The following is a 20,097-nucleotide window of genomic DNA, read 5'->3' on the forward strand; positions in this document are numbered from 1 at the left end:
ATGTCTCTCGCAGACAGTCGACCGGACGATGCAATGCAATAAACTACCTTCCTCCTACCCCTCCAATTTGATAAATATTTTTCTTTGTTTTATTTTTTTCCAGCCGTTGTCACACGCTCGACAAGCATTCTGGATGTCCGCGCTGATGCGTCATCCCGGTGATGTGGTGACTTGATCTTCTTTGAAACCAGCATTGAAAAGATGCACGAAACAAACGGGCGAGCCACAGAGTGAAGTAAACTGTAAAACTGGTTTATATAGTCTACGCGAACATAAAGCGAACACAATCGCTTTCACAATAGTGGCCTGCAGGCCGCTCCAATACACCACCGGCTGCACGCAGACACCTCACACGAAGCCGCAAGAACGCCGCCGACTCGTGCACATTCGACGTTCGCGCGGCGACACCAGGTTCGCACCGAGCAAGTGAGTGAGTGAGAGTGAGCAAGTGGCGCCCTCACCAGTGATTCTTGCGAAAGGCGAGCCGACGGCTCCTCCCTGGATGGAGGACAGGCCGGACTCGACGCCGACCCAGGGCGCCACGTCGGTGCCCATGTAGGCGTACGAGCCCAGTCCGTTGGCCGCCCGGCTCAGGTACGCAGAGGGGGCCTCCCGGCACGACGCCGCCGCCACGCTCGTCACACCGGATGCGCCCTGCATGCGACGCCATGCGCGGACGCGCTTTGAGACGAGAGAGAAAGGAACCGGGGCCGCGAGATATCTAGTACACCATCTCCTCTGGCCTTAACGCGCAGCTATTTAGAGAAGCTCGAGTAATGCCGAAAGCGAGATAGAAATGTATTCAAGAGTGTGTGCTTGTGACTGTTTACAAACTCATTGTAGTGCAACTTGCATTTGAGTTTCATATTGTTTTGTTCGCGGGTGTATAGGACTGTGTACTGTGGAGTTATGGACACTGTGACGTGATTTTTTCTCATTTTCTTACATTTTTTCTTACATTGTAGTTTCCGCTGTGCGGAAAGGACTAGCCGTTAACACTGTAAAATGACTACGTATCTTTCTTTTATTTTCATTTCAATAAAAAAAAAAGAGAGCTAACAGAGAATTCGGCCTGAAATTGAGTTCAATTGAGTTCAACGCGTTTACCCTGCGTGGGGATAAAACAGAAAGGGGAAATAAAGATCGTTACAGGTGGCGAAGATGTGGAGTGAGGGCGTGAAGTCGGACACCGAAGACTTTCAGAAAGTGAATTAGGTGGTTTAGCCTAGTATTACCGCGTTAACGCGATAAGAGACATGCAAACGGAAACAACATCGACGTCTTGCGACAGCGTTCATTCAAAGTGCGTGAATGCTCATGAGCCTTATCGCAGTGGGCAGTTTTGCAAGCTATGCTGTAGCAAAGGCGTCGGAAGGGTCGGTAGCGACAAACACTAATGGAGCGTCGTTAACTCTCTTTCTCTCTCTTTCGTCAAGTGCGTGCAACCCTCCCCCTTCTCCCCCCCAAAAAATTCCTGGCTACGCCACTGAATGAGCAACGGGCACGCGCACGCGCGCGCGCGCACACACACACACACACACACACACACACACACACACACACACACACACACACACACACACACACACACACACACACACACACACACACACACACACACACACACACACACACACAAACGCGCGTTCATTTGTTGAATACACGGAATGATCACACGTATAATAATAATAGAAATAATAACTTTCTCGCACAACATCGGATATTACGAGTGACGGCTCGCCAAGCTGCCGCCCCACGCCTCCAAGACGCATCAAACCATTCAAGAGGAAAATCACTGAATTTCTCAGTGAGCTGTGAAACCTATAGACATTATTTTTTTTTTTTCGTGAAGAATGAAACTTTAAAACTAGGCTACAGTTGTTTTCACAGAGGCAAAGCGAAGAACTTACATCAATAGTTCAATTCTGTTGTTTGTGCGCCGGTATTTGCCGTTATGGTTCTTGAGGGTGGTCCAGCGGCACGCCATAAGCGAAGTTATAGCTTTAAAGAGGAGTCGTGCAGCAGGGCGATCAGTTTACCGCACCAACCTGTATATCCGATGAGTTTCCCTGTGCCGCGGAATGAGTACTCTTCAATGCGTTCGTTGACCGAGTGTAGGCGTCAAAAAAGAGCTACAGCCAGGAGAAGGCGCGCTCATTAAATCTGCCCCTCCTCTACCCTCTGACGAAACCGCGAGTGACGCCAAAGAAGGTGTCCAAATGTAATTCATCCGCCACACAAACGAGACCCAGCCGCATGTTGGCCTGTCCATCGGTGCGGACACGACGATACTCCCCGAGAGAGTTTCAGAAATGGCGACCAGACAAGACCAGCTGGAAACAATCGTCTCTCATGCTTCCCTTGTTTGTTTAAACTCCCAACAGCTACAGACGCCGCACGTGCCCGCTATGACGCCGGAAGGAACGTAGGAAAGGCAACAACCGACGATTTAATCGGCTGAGGAACACGAAATAACGTTATCGAAGCATTAATCGTATCCACGACCGCAGAATAACATCGAACTATCGTGCATAGGGAATCACTGGTCGTGGCGTTGGCGCCACCACAGCCCCAGAAGGTGCCGGCAGGTCCCGGCCCCATCGGCGTGTCCCCGTGCTCCGGGAGTGCGCGGTCGCTAGCGTACGGTCATTGGCTCGGCCTCTCGGCTGGTCTTGGGTGCCGTGCGCATAGGCATGCTCTAATTGGTTGAATTGTATCACCAGGCGCGGGTGATTCCCCAGCAGACGACATAACGTTACGGTAGTAGGGATAAACAGATCAGTCCGTGAGGAGCTGTCGATGTGAAATGATACGCGTTGACCTCTCTGCGCTTTCCGCCAAGCTGACTTTTTGGCGGGAAAAGAGCGAAAAACTGGGGGGGACGACCTCCGTTTCATCGGTTCGACGAATGCTTCGACAACGCGTGAGTGCTCCGTTATCCTCGGCACGGATGGCGCGTCGGTGTGTTACAGTTCCCGGGCTTCTCCTGCGCAATGCCAAGTCCCGCGCTCGTATTGGAGATCGCATGCATATACGGTGAGTGTTCCGACGAGAAACCGCGCGTTGCTCCTACGGCGGTCGCCGTTGTGCGCGCATTCGTCGCTCGGAAATGGTTTGCATAGCGCATCCTATTTATCATTGATAACGACAGCATTATTACGCAAGAAGGTTCGTGTTCTAACGAACTGCGCTGGGCGCTGAGCCGGCAGCGCTCGCGGGCTGAGTTGAAAGGGAAGTGAGTCGTCATCTGTCGTCGCCATTTTTTTTTTGCGGCTTTGTTGAGGCATTGGCTGGGGAGGGAGGGAGGGTTGCGGACGCCATGTCGCGCGCTCCGATGACAATTGAAGTTTCATTTGGCGTTCTTTTCGTGACACAACCACTCTTCCCGTGCGAATTTATTCATTTATTTATTCATTATTTAGAGACGAGCGCCGACAGCATCATCAGTTTTCAGAAGTAGCGCTCTTTTTTTAAAAATGTTTTTATAGGAGACGAAAGTGTGTTGACTATTGTAGACGTTTACGCTATAGTTTGAAATTTTGACAACGCGCTTCGCTTGCCTTTGTGAGCTAACTGCTAACCATAGCCTGCAGCAAGTGAAACCTCCGCTGGTAATTTCGAAGCGAAGGTTTCGTAGCCTGTGTACCTTCCGCGAGTTTGGCGTGGAGGTGCTGTCTGCTGCTGGGTCTTCACTGACAGGCAGGTAACCGCTATGGTGCGGAACGCCGTGCAGAACATAATCCGTTGGCATGACATTTTGTTAACTGCTTCGTGAAAGCTTCGCTTCTCAGATTCCAACCCGCGGGGATTGAATCTGCGCAATCCATTTTTTTTCTTTATGTTTTTTAAAAACGTCGGTATGTGTCACTCGGTGTGTGTGCCCATTATTGACTCCAGAATGGGCCCACGTATGCCCCACTGTGACGCTATAGAAGTACAGAATCCGTGAATGTTGCTTGATACGTGCTGTGCTTTTCTGGGCACGCATGTGTCACGCACCTCTCTTGCCTCAACGAGCATCGTACATCGCCTTGGATCGGCCTGATGACGTCACTGCTTAAGACGCCCCGGACTGTTCGTGCGCGTCATTCTGGTGCTTTCGTTGCGGCATAGCTTGCGAGCGGTGCAATGCATAGACATATATTATGCACGATATTCAAGTTGTGACCTTTGCGATGGATGATGAACATAATCACTTCATGCGTGAGGTTGCGCGCTGCGTAGGACGAAAGTAAACACGATTGTACGCATTGCCGTTAGTTGTACGCAGTGTTTAATGCGTACCGCTTGACTGAAGCTTCTGCTCTCATGGATTCCGACATGTGTGATGGATCTGCATGATCTATTCTGTTGTTGTCTTTTTTTTTTCAAGTTTTACCTGTGTCTGATTATTCATGTGCGCAAAAAAAAAAAAAATTTCTCCCTTCAGTGATAACCATTCGAACCATAAAGGGTTAAGGTAAAAGGGTAGAAAGTTGGGCGAGTTGCTATTATACATATTCTTGGATCGTTGTGCGAAGTGAGACAGACACAGACTAGAAGATTAGTCCTGTCTTCTAGTCTCTCTCTCTCTCTCTCTCTCTCTCTCTCTGTGTGTGTGTGTGTGTGTGTGTGTCACTTCGCGCTACAATCCAAGAAGGGTTAAGCATTTACGGCAGAAGCATCGTAATTTAAGAAGGGTAAGCTTCAAGGGCTTAAGCTCGTTTCAACCGTGACGATAAGGCAGCGAGGACCAATAATTCTGTGTGTTTCGACTTGAAAGTGAGCCCTCGTGGCCGTCCGAGCCCTCGCAGAAGACGTTCGTTATGTATACAAGCGACGAGAATGGCCGGTATGTATAGGCGGTTTCCTTTGAACATCCTCGATCTGATCAATACCCGGCGATCGCTTCGCGGAATTTAATTCAGCCGCGCATGTTGCGGCCACTTTGATCTGTTGCTAAGATCGGAACGTTTCCGCAGGTGCTTCATTCGCGAATGGCGGGGAACCTCGCTTATATAGTCATTTCAGTGCCACTCTTTCTGCTGCCGCTGCTGCTGCTGCTGCTGAGGACGCATGCGTGTAGGGTGTGGCAGGACAGTCACGTCTTTCCGCTCTCCCACCAATCTTTCGCATCGTTTGGGTCACGTTGCTAAAGGAAGAAGTACAAAAAAGAAAAAATGCTTCCCTTATCGCGCTGCCCAGGATACAAGGCGCGTCGTGAGGGGTGGGTTAGGACACGCGCAATTAGCTTCCGGGGTTCTCTCGAGCATATCGCCACAAGCACAGAGACGCTGATTAAGCTTTCCGCGGGCGCTGCGTAATCAGTGCACATAATTCAGCCCTGTCCCGCGTATCGATCGCCGCGCTACGCGGTGGGTCGTCCACGAACACGTAAAGTCCATTCATAGCCTCCGAGATTGGCGCGCGCCAATCTTGGAGGCCGTGGTTCACCCAGCATCATTAGATCGTACGTTAACGCTTGATGTATTATATAGCCGCGTGTCGTTAGACAATTTTAGAACAGCGTCTCCTTAGCAAACGTAAAGGCATTATACACGTACACGCAAAGAAGTATCCTAGATCTCGCTACGCCTGCTGTATGCGCTAGTGATGAATGTTAAGTTTTACCTAATGTTTACGCACGCTATGACAAAGCGTTGTCAAACATGGCGCTCTACCCGTGGTTCCCGATTCGGTGTAAATTGTGCCGATGGCTGCGCACTCGCCATCGTTGATCGCCAATAAATGGTGGAATAAGTTTTCGCTCCCTCTGAACTCGCCTGAAACATTAAGTATGAACGCTGAGCGCGTACAAATGCTAAAATGTCATTTGGATGATTCTGGCGTCCGCGCGGGAACCGAGGAGACGCGTCGGCATAGAAACGACACGATGGTTGCTAACTGATTGCGCACTTGGCTTGGAGATATTTTGCCAATGCACCAGACAGCGCCCTATTATTATTGTTTTACAACCTTTACATTTGTGTTCTCGTACGTTAGACCAGGGTCGTTCGTTAAACAAAGTCTTTTAAGGGACGCGCACTGCAGCGTCTCGTAAAGTGCTTGCGTTTAAGTATATATTTAAGGGCACCGAACACTTTTCTAAAGCTGTGTAGCATAAAAAAAGTTCCTAGTTATGTTGTTGACAGCCATGATCATTGGGATGTGCTGTGCTAAGACAAGGACAGAAGAACGAAAAGCATACGCGGGCAATAGATGGATTCGCTGATCGATTCACTGATTGATTGATTGACTGATTGATTGATTGATTGATTGAGTGATTGAGTGATTGATTGATTGATTGATTGATTTATGTTAACCTCATCAGAAAATTAGCGATTCTACGAAGAACACCGCAGCGTAGTAGTACTCCGAACAACTTTCGCCCATGCACACACAGGGCCCTTCAGTTCGGCACGTACGAAGGATTTTGCATTCCGTTCCTACTATAATTCGCCAGCCACGGCCGGGAGTCGAACCTGCTACCTGGCGCTCAGGGGCAGGGTGCCATAGCCTTTTAGTCATCACGGTGGGTACGGGGAATGAACGACACAGAACGGTGTGCACACTTATTGACCAACTTTAAAGCCGAGGTCCCGGATATATACTGTCTTGGAAAGGATATAGCTGATAGCACTTTTAGATCTCACCAGGACGATGCATCACCTGTCATTCGACAACGAACCAAGACACAGAATATCCTAGATTGGCTGCAGGCCATGCGAATCACAAAGTTAGCCTCTCATCTCCAAGGCCGCTGGTATTACTGACGGCGCTTGCTCGGCGAGGTTACTATAGGGAGACTTGAACTGGCGAAACAGACAGCTGTGTTGTCGGAGGAGCTACGAACGGAATTGTGCGCAGGGAAGGGAAAATGTGATGCGATAATTAATTGCCGCCTCAATATCAGCGGAGATAGACTACATATTCATATGAATAGACTAATATCTTGTCGATCAGTGGCACAGGAATGTCTTAGGCAAGGATAGAAAACAAAATACTACACGTATATTGACGACGAAACACATATCTCTTTTGACGTCTACTCCTAGACGTATTATAGACGAGCATTACATGGCGCCGACTGAAAATGCTGTGCGGCTTGAATGAGTTGAATGACTGCTACGTATAGCGGTCGTGCGTAGTGTGCACGTCCTCTGATTATGATTATGACGATGACAAGAAATGATTCGGCGCTTATGACAATTAGATCATTTCAACGGGTGCTTTGACAGGGGGGCAACAAGTTTTGCAGAAGGCACGTAGCGATGGTGGTGTTAGAGTATCTTAGATTAGGGTCACGCTAGCGTTCGGAGCCTCCTAGGGCTTGGCACCACATTACTGCTCATGCGCAGACGGTCTGCGCATGCGCAGCATCGTGGTCCCGAGCGCTAGGAGCCACCAAAACGCTAGCGTGCCCATAATCTAAAACTCTCTATTAGCCCATCATGGATCTCCGACTGTGCTTACGTGCCATGAAAGAAGAAGACGAAGGAGAAGAAGAGTCGAGACGGTACAAACCGAGTGTGTGCCCTTTGTCGACACCGCGGTACTTATAGTTTATTGGAATCAGAGTTGCCTTCAAGAATTACTGGATAAAACACTGACGCTGAGACTGCTCAGCCCCTCGGAAATGTTGGGTTAGCACATGGGTTTGTCTATTCTTCGTGCTTGTGGCTTAATTGAGACTATCTTACGGCATTATTTACCGCGCTGTAACTTTCTAATTTGAAAAAAAAAAATCATCGTTCAACGCCTGAAGGCAATAAGATTTAACGAACATGCATAATCATTAGAACTTGTCGCGCTATACAGCCAAATGCTTTGTTGAAGATTAGCCAATTCGCAAAGTCACGGAGCCATTCGAAGCCAGAAGTACAAAGTTCAGGCAAATCCGTGCATATATTTAAACATATAACGATCATTGTCATGCTGCTGCGTTGCCTAATTCAACCGTGTCGGCGTTTTTAGATATAATCAGAGGGGTCGCGTAGCATCCTTGCGAGCAAATCATAACTGTCAAGATGGCTGTATCTGAGAACGTTTCAGAAATGCCCCTCGCAAGCAATTATAACAGCATTATACTTCCAGCTCCCGCTCCACCCACGTAAGAATCTCCTCTAGTAATTTTTATAGAATAAACTCTGTAGTTGGAGCGACCTGACGCAGAACACGTAGTCACCATCTGCGGTCACCTCCCTTTCTAATTGAGGCTAAGGGACAGGCGCGCATTGCTTAGAAAACACTGCTCACGCTGTAGTGGCATGCAGTTAAAAAGGCGAGACACAAGAGCCCACCGGCTCCGGTCAACGGTTTGACGAGCTTTCTCTGCGCCGACCAAAAGGGCACGGGGCCTCGGTTTTGCTGTTCCTTTGCCTGATTCTTCTTCTTTTCTTTTCCTTTCTTTCTCTTTTTGTCTTTAAGGCTCCACGGGGTGCCAACGTACTGCCGACTATAATGCGACGGTCCTCGACACTTTCTTCCTTTGTCTTCGAGGCAATTAAAGCTGCCGGCGAGGTTTCAAGGAACGAATAAAGCACAAACCGCTTGCATCACAGCACGAAGCCTCCCAAGTCGAAACGGGAGGAGAATGAGGGGAGAACTTCCCGTTCTTGCAATGCGCCGTCTGGCGTACCCTTTGTTCAGTTGTGCTACTGGTGTGAGTGACAGATTATATGCTTTCGTGGGCACACTTAGCGGGAACACTTACCACGCGACAGGGTTCAAATTGACGGCTGTGTAGCCGCAAAAGGCGGCGTGACCTCTCGCTGGTCGTTATCTATCTCTCTCTCCCCCCACTTTCTCTTATTCCCTCCCATTTTTACCCCATTGCCCCACCCTGATGCTGTTGTATACAAGGGAGACCTATAGAGGTCTATAGAGCGTCCGGAGCGCCACGGGAAACGCACCACAAGGCCGAACGACATTCAGTCACGCCTCGTTATAACAAAATGATGAAATTCCCTTTGAAATCCCCGTAGAGGTTCGTAGTGCAGTAAATGCAGCAACGGATACCACACAGTAATTCTGGATCGCCCTTCAACTTCGTCGTAACGAGGTTTTGCTGTTACAGTGAATGCACGGACCAGCCCATTTATATGTTTTTGAGAAAGACTGTCCGTTGCCTGATATCTGAGTGTCGACCGTTTTAGCCATATCACCGTCTATATACATTCGTTGTTTCCTGACGTTTCCACTGTTAAAGGAAGCGCTTGAGTACACAGCATGCCCAATTGTTTTTTTCTTTTTCTTGCAAGAGTACAATCAACTAGATTTCCACAATACTTAAAGAAAGCAGCGCTGCCAGCGCAGACAAATAAAGAGAGCAGAGACACACCCGCGATGCTGACTTACAAGTCAGCGCCGGATGTGTTTTCGCTCTCTTTCTTTGCTCTGTATCAGAAGCGCTTGTTTTTAAGTATTATGGAAAACCGCCAACTCGCCCAGTCTGCCGTTCGACCATATAGACTTGCGGCCTATAGCTTGTGATTGTTGTATATCTCTTGACTCCTTTCGACACACCAGCGCACTGACATTGCTTCGGCAGCCACTCGCAGCTATAAGGCACCAGTAAAATGAGAGCCGCACATTCGAGCGTTCCCTTTAAAAGTGGATCCGCACTTTACACAAATATATATACACGTCCGCAGCCTGCAGCTTACCACGACACGACCAGACCATCTTACACCGTTCGTTGCTCGGCGCCACATTTGCCTGCTCCTATATTACATGTGTATAAGCCTTCCTCAACGGGATGGCCGACAGCTCAAATCACGCGCGCGACAACCGCACCTGCAACGATCGAGGCCGTTGTTTGCACCTTCCTTTTTGTCTGCCAGCGATATGTGGCGCGAAGAGGCGAGTAATGTGTGAAATGCCCTCAACAAATTTCCCGCTATCAGACCAAAGATTCCTAGGGCAGAGGTCCCAAAGCAACTGCACGCGAAATGCTACATCTCTGTTCCTCGGGCTCCTGAGGTCTACGGGCGATAGGCTATAAAACACTGTGAACACTGCCTGCTATACTGCTATATATAGATTGCGGACGGGTTTGTTCTCGATGTGCCTTTATGAGAGTATGAGAGAGATAGAAATTCACCAAAGATTACGGTACTCCCTAATGCAAAAATTGAGCGCAGCTCTATACGTGTTTTCATTTTTCGATATATTGGCTGGCGCGGACACTCTGTCTCGCGCGGCACATTGCAGACGGAACGAAGCGTATAGCGCGACTGCCCCGCTAATCGGGAGATCGCGAGAGGCAGCGCGTGGGTGACGTGTGGGCGCGATTCACAGCAGCCGCCGCAGGCAGACCTCCGCTCACGTAGCGCTTTATGCTTTCGGTGGACGCGCTTGTTGTATGCCACCGGTGAACAGACGACGAAGCGCTACTCTGGCACCATCTCACAGCGGTCGTCGCCGCAGCGCGCGTCTTGCGCGCGGCACTGCGATTTTCTTCTCACGCTTTCGCTATACCCTGCCTCCTCCGCTTTCCGCCTAAGGGTTCCGCTGCACACTCCTCCTCCTCCTCCGCTTTCCTCCTCACGCTCCCTTAGCTGGCGTCTTTCATCCCTCGCTGCGCTCCGCGTTCGCTCTTTGATCCTTTGCTGTGCTCGTTCGCTCGGTTACGCCGGGGGAGGACGTCACACTTTCACACAATCAAAACATTTCTAAAACATTCTACTCGCAATGCACAAAAAGAGAATAGCAACCGTACGATTGTGCGTAACCCGCGTTCACGAAGTGAAACGGCACTGTAACTTTTGCGTTAGGCCGTTAGAAGCGCTTACTTGCTACCTTTGTAGGTATTCATCGGACGAAAAATGTGGGCTAACTTCGTAGGCAGAGCAATCTAAACACATCGCGTCAAAGAGCAAGCTGTCACGATGGAGAAATGCGAGAACCTGATTCCCGAGGCACACCTGAGGCTGTATCAACGTGTGACTTTGGCACGAGGGAAGCACGCCTTGCGACCGTGCGCGAATGGTTGGAGCATTTGGCTGCTGTACATGGAAGGGACGCGGGTTCGATCCCACCATCGGCCATGCATTACTTCGTAGCACTATATATGCAGACTTCGCCGATTTTGGAGATATCTAACTCGAGCTGCTTTGAGCGTATACCGGCGCGCGTCACAGCGCTTACGCATTCGCAAGTTGGCTAAAGATACGAGGAATATATACAGAAACGTTATACCTTGATAATTCATAGTGCCAGGTCGCCTGTGAAGCGCGTGCGTGTTGGTGTAGGGACATCACATTCACGGTATGCGGTCGCACACTTCTAAAATGAGCGGTGCTAAGTTGGGGACTATACCTTTATTAGTAAAATTTCGGCAGCAATTAGCAATTACACGCATATTCCGGGAGCATTCCTGCAGGGCCCACTGCCACGGCCGTGCAGTCCTCCAGATATGGACGGTTCATGCGGTGCACACGCGTGGAGGTTAGAATGCTGGTTATTTGGGCGTATTGGCACAGCATTGCTGAATGAATATCAGCACGAAACAAGAAAACGTCATAACACACGTGCACTGTGTTTAAGTACATGTGCCCTGTCACTTTCTTGTTTCGCGCTGACGATTTTTCACGGAGGCCATAGAAGGCGTGATGAATGAAGTACTCCAACGTGAACGCAGTGACATGAGGAAAGAGAGGGGAAAAAAATTGGAGGACGCTTAAGCTTCGCCTTCAAGAGTGGAACGCGACAGCGTTCCCGTCGACCCGCCAAGGGGTGTAAGACAATGGGCTACGACGCAGCGACTACGCGCCCCTCATCGGACGCGGTGAGCGTCGAGCAACGCAGCGTTCGGCGCGACAACGAAATGTGCGCCTGAGCAAGCGACGCACGCCTGAGCCTTAGAAACAGCTAGTTTCTAAGGCAACACCGCGTTCACTAGAGGCGCTTTTGTACTGCTTTGAAGCATCGAACTCGTGGCTCAGTGGTAACGTCTCCGTCTCACACTCCGGAGACCCTGGTTCGATTCCCACCCAGCCCATCTTGGAAGTTGCTTTTTATTTATGAAGTGCCTGCCGTGATTTATCGCTCACGGCCAACGCCGCGGACGCCGACACCGACGCCGACGACACCGGCTTTTCTGCGACACGAGCTCCTTAACGCTATCGCGTTAAAAATAGGGACACATGTGAACTTATGAGCTGTGGATGCAAAAGCATTAATGACCAATTGAACGCCGCTGAAGCGGTCCATCGAGTCAAGAACGCATCGCGGGCAAGCGAGCGCGTTGAGACGCTTGGCGCGTTTCGATTTGACCTTGCCGAGGCGCAGTTAGAACGCGGGCAAGAGCTTCCGCGTACAAGAAACACGCGAGAAAAAACAGTACTATATATAACGCTTTCGCATTCCCACAGGTAAGCAGTCGTAACTGTCACTGCCGAAGTTTCTCATATCGTCGCGCAATACCTCTAGGCACTCTAGGCAATACCTCTAGCCAATCGTTACGGCAGGGCCACGAAATGCCACTTTGTATAACCTGAATAGTTTTTCGTGTTAGCTAGGTAGATTATTTTACAATATTTCTTTAAATCTTAATATTTTTCACCAGAAAGTGATGTGGCGCGATCCAGTTGCACACCCAGCATAAGCCTTTTATCTAATTTACGCTTGAAAAATACAAGTCCCCTCTATCGCTATCATTAAAGAAAAATTCTCCGACGATTACGATACTCAATAATGCAGCCGTAATCTTTACCGGCAAACGCTAGCGGTGAATGCTGTGCGCGAAGGAGAGCTTTCTGGTTCTTTCCTTTTTTTTACTCCGGACGGCTGGAGCTGCCGCGGATGCGGGGACGTGAGCGCCATCTGGCGGTGCTTCGAGGCGGCTTCCTCCGCTTTCCTGCTTGCGCTCTTTTCGCCACCGCAGTCTTCTGCTTTTCTCCTCGCCCTTTCGCCATATTCCCCTCCTCCGGTTTTCGCCTCATGCTTTCACTGTAACCTCCTTCTCCGCTTTCCTCCTCGCGCTCTCTTCGCTATCGCCTTCTTTCATTCCCCGCTGCGCTTCGCGTTCGCTCGGTTACTTCGAGGAAGGACGAGGCACGCCGACGCCCAAAGCAGGAACGGGCGCTTAAGAACTTCGTTTTAAAACAAACATCATGAGCAGGCTCATATACTGCGCATAGTAAAAAAGTAAAAGTAAAAAGTAAAAAAAAACGCTTAGAAGAACACAGAGGCTACAGGTCATTAAAGTGTTTAGGACCATATCTACAAAGGAGCTCTTACGATATATAGCTGTTCGTAACAACCACCCGCCAATCTGGACGTTAGCGGAGGTGGCCGGCAAATGGCTAAGCACACATACGAACAAAGAAATTCTGATATAGGGATCTAATTACCAGGAAGGACGCTGGAACCAGCGTCCTTCGTCCTTTCCTGTCGTCTTTCCGGCGCTCCTCTAAAGTGTATAGTAGTAGCAATAAACTTTATTTGTCAAAAGAGCAGGCGACATCTTCAACCTGGGCTGCCGGCGCGTCATCGTTCCAGGACCCTTAATCGCTGGCAAATACCTTAGCTGTCAAAGTTCCAACTACACGTAGCTGCAGCTCCCGCCTTAAGTATATACCGCCATCGATTCCTTTAGCAGTATACCAACATGCGCATCGCACCTGGAAGGCGAACCTCGCGTGGTGCGCGGCCAGGTGTCCGTGCGCCGGCGCCGGGCTCGAGTACTGGGCCGCGGCCGCGGCTGCGGCCGCAGCCGCCGCCGCCGCCGTGTCGGGCGACCCCCGCACCGCCTGCCCCCAGACGCCGCCCAGGTGGCCGCTGTGGCTCTGCATCGCGCCGGCGGCGGTCGACGGGTGATGGTGGTGCGTCGTCGAGGGCTGAGCCGTCGCGGGGTTGTGGTTGTGATGGTGGTGGTGGTGGTGGCCCCTGGCCGGCGACGACGTGGGCGGGGGAGGCGCCACGGCCGGCGACACGGGCGCCGGGGGCATGGAGGCCGCGGCCATCGAGCTCACCGCCACCGACGGGGCCGCGGGGGAGGATGCGGACGAGGTGACCACGCTGCCCATGGACGACATCTGCAGCAGTATGTGTTTATGTATGTATACGACATCTATACAACATATATACGACATATAGACGTCATATAGATGACGTCTGCAGCGGTACGTATATATATATATATATATATATATATATATATATATATATATATATATATATATATATATATATATATATATATATATAGACACACGGCGCGAAACGACGCCGCACACGTGTGGCGCTCTTATATATACTATGTTTACTATATATACTAGCAAGCAACGTTATGCACGAAAGCTATAATATATACTTTTCTGACCGCTGGCATTTTCGGGGAAAAATGTGTGTGTGTGTGTTTGTAATATGAATGAAGGACGGAAGGAAGATCGCAAATGATACAAATCTATAGGTATTCGTCGTGTAATACGACGTGACATTGAGTCTCGCACTACTGTGTCGCAGGATGTGACGTATTTGTTGCACAAGATGCGTCGCAGATCTGGGCCTGTGTGGTTACGATGGAACGAAGCAAACTGGCGTGTTTCCGCAACCAACGATCCTATAGCGCACCGCGTTTGCTCGGGACCGGGATATATATATATATATATATATATATATATATATATATATATATATATATATATATATATATATATACATATATGCGTCGCGTACTGGAAGCACAAACGCGCACAAATTATGAATGATTTGGCGCAACCTACGTTCACTGATAGTAGTCGCAACAATGTCGAGTCGTCCCGCCAGTTCTTACTTCGAGATCTGCGATTGTGTATTTATATTCCACGTTTGTCTTATGTATATCGTGGCAAGTAAGATAAGCGAAATAAAAATGAATAAGATATATCAATTACTTGTTCCGTTTAGAAATCGTCACAGATAAAGAACACCCGCACTTCAAACGCGAGGAGTGGGACTTTGACCGCACTATACGCGCACATAGATTCTGCAGAGTTGCCTACTACAGTCGACCACCTTTGTAACAAAGTCCTTGGGGCCTCCGACATAATTCGTTGTACAGGCCACTTCGTTGTAAAGCTCGTGAACCGCTCAGCGCACAATGAAACCGGGACAGAGTTATTCCTACGTTATACAGGTCATTTCGTTGTAAAGAGGCGTTCGTTGTAGTGGCGTTCGATTGTAGTGTTAAACGCAGTACAGGTTGGAGGAGCGTGGGATCCTGACCGCCTGGCAACACTGGGCGTGCGCCACTGGGTATGCGCTGGCGAAGTATATACGAGTTGGCGTGTCGAACCCGAGAAACATGTCATGTAGTGGGTTTCAAATCAAGCTGCCCGCATTGACTTGACCTAACCCATGCGGAAACGCAAGATGACGCCGGAATGCGTGAGGAAGGTCTTAAAGGGACACTAAAGGTTACCAGAAACTCAAGTTAAAGTGGTAGAGCAATGTTCTAGAACGTCTAAGGTGTCAATATAATCGCGAACAGAGCTTTAGTAACCGAGAAATTGAGGTAAATGCATAACACGATTTGAGACCCCCCAGCGACATTCCGGTACTAGCCCGATGACGAAAGGACTCCTCATAATTTGTGTTACTAATACTCAACTACTCGTATTAAAAATATAATTTCATTCGATTATAAGACGGAAAAAAATGCTATTTGTCTAGGTCTATTCGATTCTAAGAAAAAATAACATTTTGACGTTGCCCTTCAGTAATATGGGTGTTCGAAAGGTTTCGTTTTCGCTCGAGTCTGCGCGCTCGACTCTGCGCCGCGCACGCCTTGGAGTTTCAGTAGTTTCGTTATCGCGTCGTGCTGTGAGGGTTCTGCTGGCTCGCGAAACTTTCATTTGGAACAAGCAGCGAGAATGCCACGTCCATGTGATGTCGTGGGAAGCCCTCGTTGCTTTCCCGCTCCGGAGAGCCGGTGTCGAGGCCGCCGTCGTAGTACGCAACGACGCCGGCAGTGCGAGCCCTCAGCAGCAGGTCGCGCTCGTCGGTGCTCAAATCGCTGAAGTTGAGCCCACCATCGCGAGCCAATCTGTCGGTGTCAGGGTCCATTGCGACGAGCGTCGAAGTTAGCGTCATAGAATGAAGTACCAGCTTATGGGCGTTTTGCGCTGGAGTTTGAGGTATAGTAGCGGCGCCTGGTGGCGGTGCGGGAAACGACATCTGGGTCGTGCCAGCTTGGGTCGTATTGAGCCCTGGCTGTGGCGAAGCACGTTTCTAGGCCGAGTTTTGCGTCGATTCGCACATTTTTATGCCCTGTTGCGAGTGCGAAAAGGCTCGTCGCTTCTCATAGACCACGCCGACCACGCTGCGAGCTCGCCGCAGCCTATAGTTTCACGAAAACGGACTCTCCGTGTGCCGTGGGACGTAATGTGGGACGTAATTCGTTTCGCCTTCCGCTAGCCACCATACTCCCGCTTTCGCTCTACTGTCGGCTCTGTCTTGGCTCTGTTTCTGGCCGCGCGTTCGCGTTTTGCGCAGAAAAGCCGTAGCGCCGTCTGCGGACGCCGTTCTACTCACCGATGGCGCAACGTCAATATGAGACCATGATGTCAGTACTCTTCGATCGGAGGGCGGGCGATTTGAACTGCGCTAGAGGTACGCGGACGCTTCACAACGCATTTTCTCTTAAAATAAGTCTCTCCTTGGCACGAAACAAGCGTTTCGACGTTTCTGTGATGGTATTTCAACAGTCCACGTTGACTTAATAGTAACCTTTAGTGTCCCTTTAAGCAGTTCGAGCGCTTTTTCGCTACCTGAGGGCAACAGACTTGAGTGCCCGACTATAGACATCCTACACCTAAGTTCTCTCTCTCCCTCTTTCACTCCCCATTCCCCTCCCCACGTGTAGGGTAGCAAACTGGACTCAGTCTGGTTAACCTCCCTGCCTTTCCGTCTTCCCTTCTCTCTCTCTCTTTCTTATATATGTACGTTCCAAACTTGTGCATATATGGACCGTGAAGGACCTAGTTTACGTACCCCCACAACCGCAATCCTTAGTCGAGCTCAAAGAACGCACCAGTGCTGCAGTGCTGACATTTGACAGGACTATGCCTATAACACTTTCTGGAAGGAAATACGGGAAACAAATTGACGAAACGCTGTCACGGAACGACTCTTCACAGATGTAAACAAACCATCAGCCATGAGCACTGCCGGCTCCGCCGAACGCGCCCGGTCGCTGGCGAGGCGCACAGCCTCATGGGAAGTGCCACGTGACCAACTTGTTTAGGCGCAGGGGAGTTTTCTAAAGCTCCCTGTCGGAGTTTCACAGGAGAACAAGATTTTGAAGCGGAGTAAAATCGCGTCATGTCGCCTTAATACTCCCGCAGCTAGCCAGCGGAGTCAAACGAGGGAATGGCGCTGTTTTGCTCCCTTACATCGGCGTAAATATTTGAGGAGGGGAGGTTTTAGGGCACATCACCTGTTAAAAACTCCTAGGTGGGTTTATTTTCGTTTACAGTGATATGCTACAAATTGTATGGAATGATCTGGATTATCGTCCGGACGTGTGTCGTTTCACCAAAGGGGCGCACATAGAGCGTTTGTTGAGGGTGTATATCTTTCACGTGTGTACGTGTAATACTCTTGAAAATATAGTCTTTTTAAAACGAACGAATCATTTATGCTAACCCTGTATATAACTTGGAATTAGAAAAAGAAGAAAAGCAGTGTTATTGCCTATAGTGCGCATTATTACATGCAGTGTGGAGAATGTCGTCTGACATATTTACAGCGCTGAAAGCAAAAAGAAAGACCCCCCCCCCCCTCCCCGCCCATCCACCCCAGAAGAAACGCACAACTTTGAGAAGGAATGCAGGTTCAGCGTACGTCCTGCCTTAATCATGTGCGTTTCAGTCTTTCAGTTTTTTTTTTCATCACTGTAAGTAAGCAAAAACACTCAAACCAGCTACAGCTATAGCCCAGCTTTCTGACAATATAAAGTGTAAGTCGCGTCCTCCTTGCCTGGTGGTGGTGCATGTACTGGTGCGGCACGGGCACCAGCGGCCTGGTGCCCGGCACGTACACCGGTGGTCCCGGGTGCAGGAAGGCCGCCGAAGCGGCGCTCGAGCCGTCCTGGTACGAAGGCAGGTGCATGGCCAGGTTCTGGAACATGGCTGCTGGCCCCCAACCGTTGGTGCTAATGTCTGCAGCCGCAGTGGGGTGGCCGGTGCAGCCTAGAGAGCCCCGAGCTCGGCACCGGCTCTCATGCCTACAGCTCGAGTCGCGTCTCTTGCTACCGGCTGATATTCAGCCCGCGGCTCGGTGGTGGTGATGATGACAGTTGGACAGTCAACAACGGGACCCGGGACGTCATTGCCGGGACACCATTGAGGGCCAAATGACTCGAAAATCCATCCTGCGCGAAGAAGATAAACGACATGAAAAATGTTTGCCGCCATTTTTTTTAAACCGTCGTCTCCCAGACGAGTATATACGTGGGTGACCGTGGGGAGGTCAATGTAAACCTCGCTTTTCGCCCGCCTGTCGCACGTACGTTTCGCCATGTTGCAGAGTTCTAGCTTGTCGGTATACCGGAAAAGTGTACGATACAGCCACAACCCTGATAGCGACGTCTAGTGACGCAGAGTTTAACCACGCAGAGCACGCAAACCCAATATTGCAGTGACGTATCATATTCTGTGCTTAAATAATGGTGTAAAGCGTTGGTAACGGCGTAATCGTTAACGTAGTCCTTTTATGAGTTTTCATTCATTCAGGCGACACAAGAATGTTTGAAGCGCGTTGTGGTTCGACAAAGATTGAGAACATGTCGCTATATCGGCTTCGCTAGTCCCGTTCACGACTCCGGAAATCCGTCAATCCGGAAATCCGTAAAAGGCGAGAGGAGGAAGAGTAGATCTTAATGAAGAGAAAGGAGGAGAGGTCGGCCTGGAGAGTGTGTCTATAGCCTGTTACAGCTCACTGGGGAAAGGGGAAGTGGGAAATACAGGGAAAGGTAGGCGGCGGGTTATAGTACAATGAGATATATACTACGGTGAGAAATTTGCATCACACCCATTAGGCGAAACCGTAACACATGTACGTTATGTAAAGAAAAATGCACACGGTTCTGCATCTCGTGACAGCTCGTGGATCTTAGATTAACGTTCATAAAGACCATTTGCATTTATTAGAAATCTTCAATGACTGTTGACTGTTATTTAATAACTGCAGACAAATAGGAAAATAGGCCAGATTATACAGCTGGTTATACCAAGACATGCTTGGAAGAAATGCAAAGTTGACCCCCCCTCACCCCAACAACGTGGACGCCGATACCACAGAAACACTATATACGAAGTCTGCATTGAAAAGATAAATGTTATAAATTGAGCTAACCAGAGAGACGCTCCCACATATGCACACGAGTAAAGTAATGAAATTCATAACACTGCGAAACATAAATACAAGGGTATGAACACATACAAGAATGTCATATTGTTCAAGTAAGACTGTCTGCAGTAAGCATTACGTTAAAAAGTGCAAATATACAAACGCGAAAAGGGTGAATTAAATACGTTGCTGTTGCCAGCTTGCTCCTTGCTTTGCCTTTCGTCTTCTGTGTGTTTTCGGACCAAATAATAATAAATGTATTGAAAAAAAATTTAAGAAAAGATTATTGTGACACTAGTACGTCCTTTTAAATGCCCCCTCCCCTCTCCTCCATCCAAGCCTTGAGCATCGATATTCTATAAAGTCGCAAGAATGGTACCGCGAGAACCACGGTGGAGCCACTTCGGTCACGTGACTCCGACAAAATGGGCTCCCACGGCATCCCACGCAGCGGCGCATATGAAAGTATCTTCAAAAAAATGTAGGCAACCCTGCCTAACATCCCTTGGCAGCTCATTCCAGCGATGATGAGAACTTCAAACCATGATTCTAATAAAATAAAATAAAATAAAATTGAGAAAAGAAAGAAACCGATATACCGACGTAAGACCTTACGTGGCCCCCTCACCCCTCGTCCGTCACAACCATGGCCATTCTAAAACGGCACCGCGAGAACCACTGGGGAAGGGGGAAGGGCACTCCGGTCACGTGACTGCGGCAGAAGGGTTCGTATGGATGAGAGAGAGAGCACAGGCGCGCGCTGTGGTTGCCACACAGCGTGCG

General features: G+C 49.5%; 1 protein-coding gene across 3 annotated transcripts in view; it reads right to left on the reverse strand.

Moving 5' to 3' along the window:
* Window positions 1-20,097, reverse strand: part of LOC142585380 (uncharacterized) — a 229,933-nt gene that overhangs the window by 64,513 nt on the left and 145,323 nt on the right. For all 3 annotated transcript variants that reach the window (XM_075696102.1, XM_075696101.1, XM_075696103.1), the window contains exons 2-4: window positions 17,944-18,337; window positions 13,605-14,018; window positions 462-654 (exon numbers count right to left, since the gene is read on the reverse strand). In XM_075696102.1, coding sequence (XP_075552217.1) covers window positions 462-654; window positions 13,605-14,018; window positions 17,944-18,093 — 757 coding nt within the window. In that variant the 5' untranslated portion in view covers window positions 18,094-18,337. The remainder of the gene's footprint in view (window positions 1-461; window positions 655-13,604; window positions 14,019-17,943; window positions 18,338-20,097) is intronic.

The sequence above is a fragment of the Dermacentor variabilis genome, chromosome 6 (assembly GCF_050947875.1).
Source record: "Dermacentor variabilis isolate Ectoservices chromosome 6, ASM5094787v1, whole genome shotgun sequence".
NCBI classification, from domain to species: Eukaryota; Metazoa; Arthropoda; class Arachnida; order Ixodida; family Ixodidae; genus Dermacentor; species Dermacentor variabilis.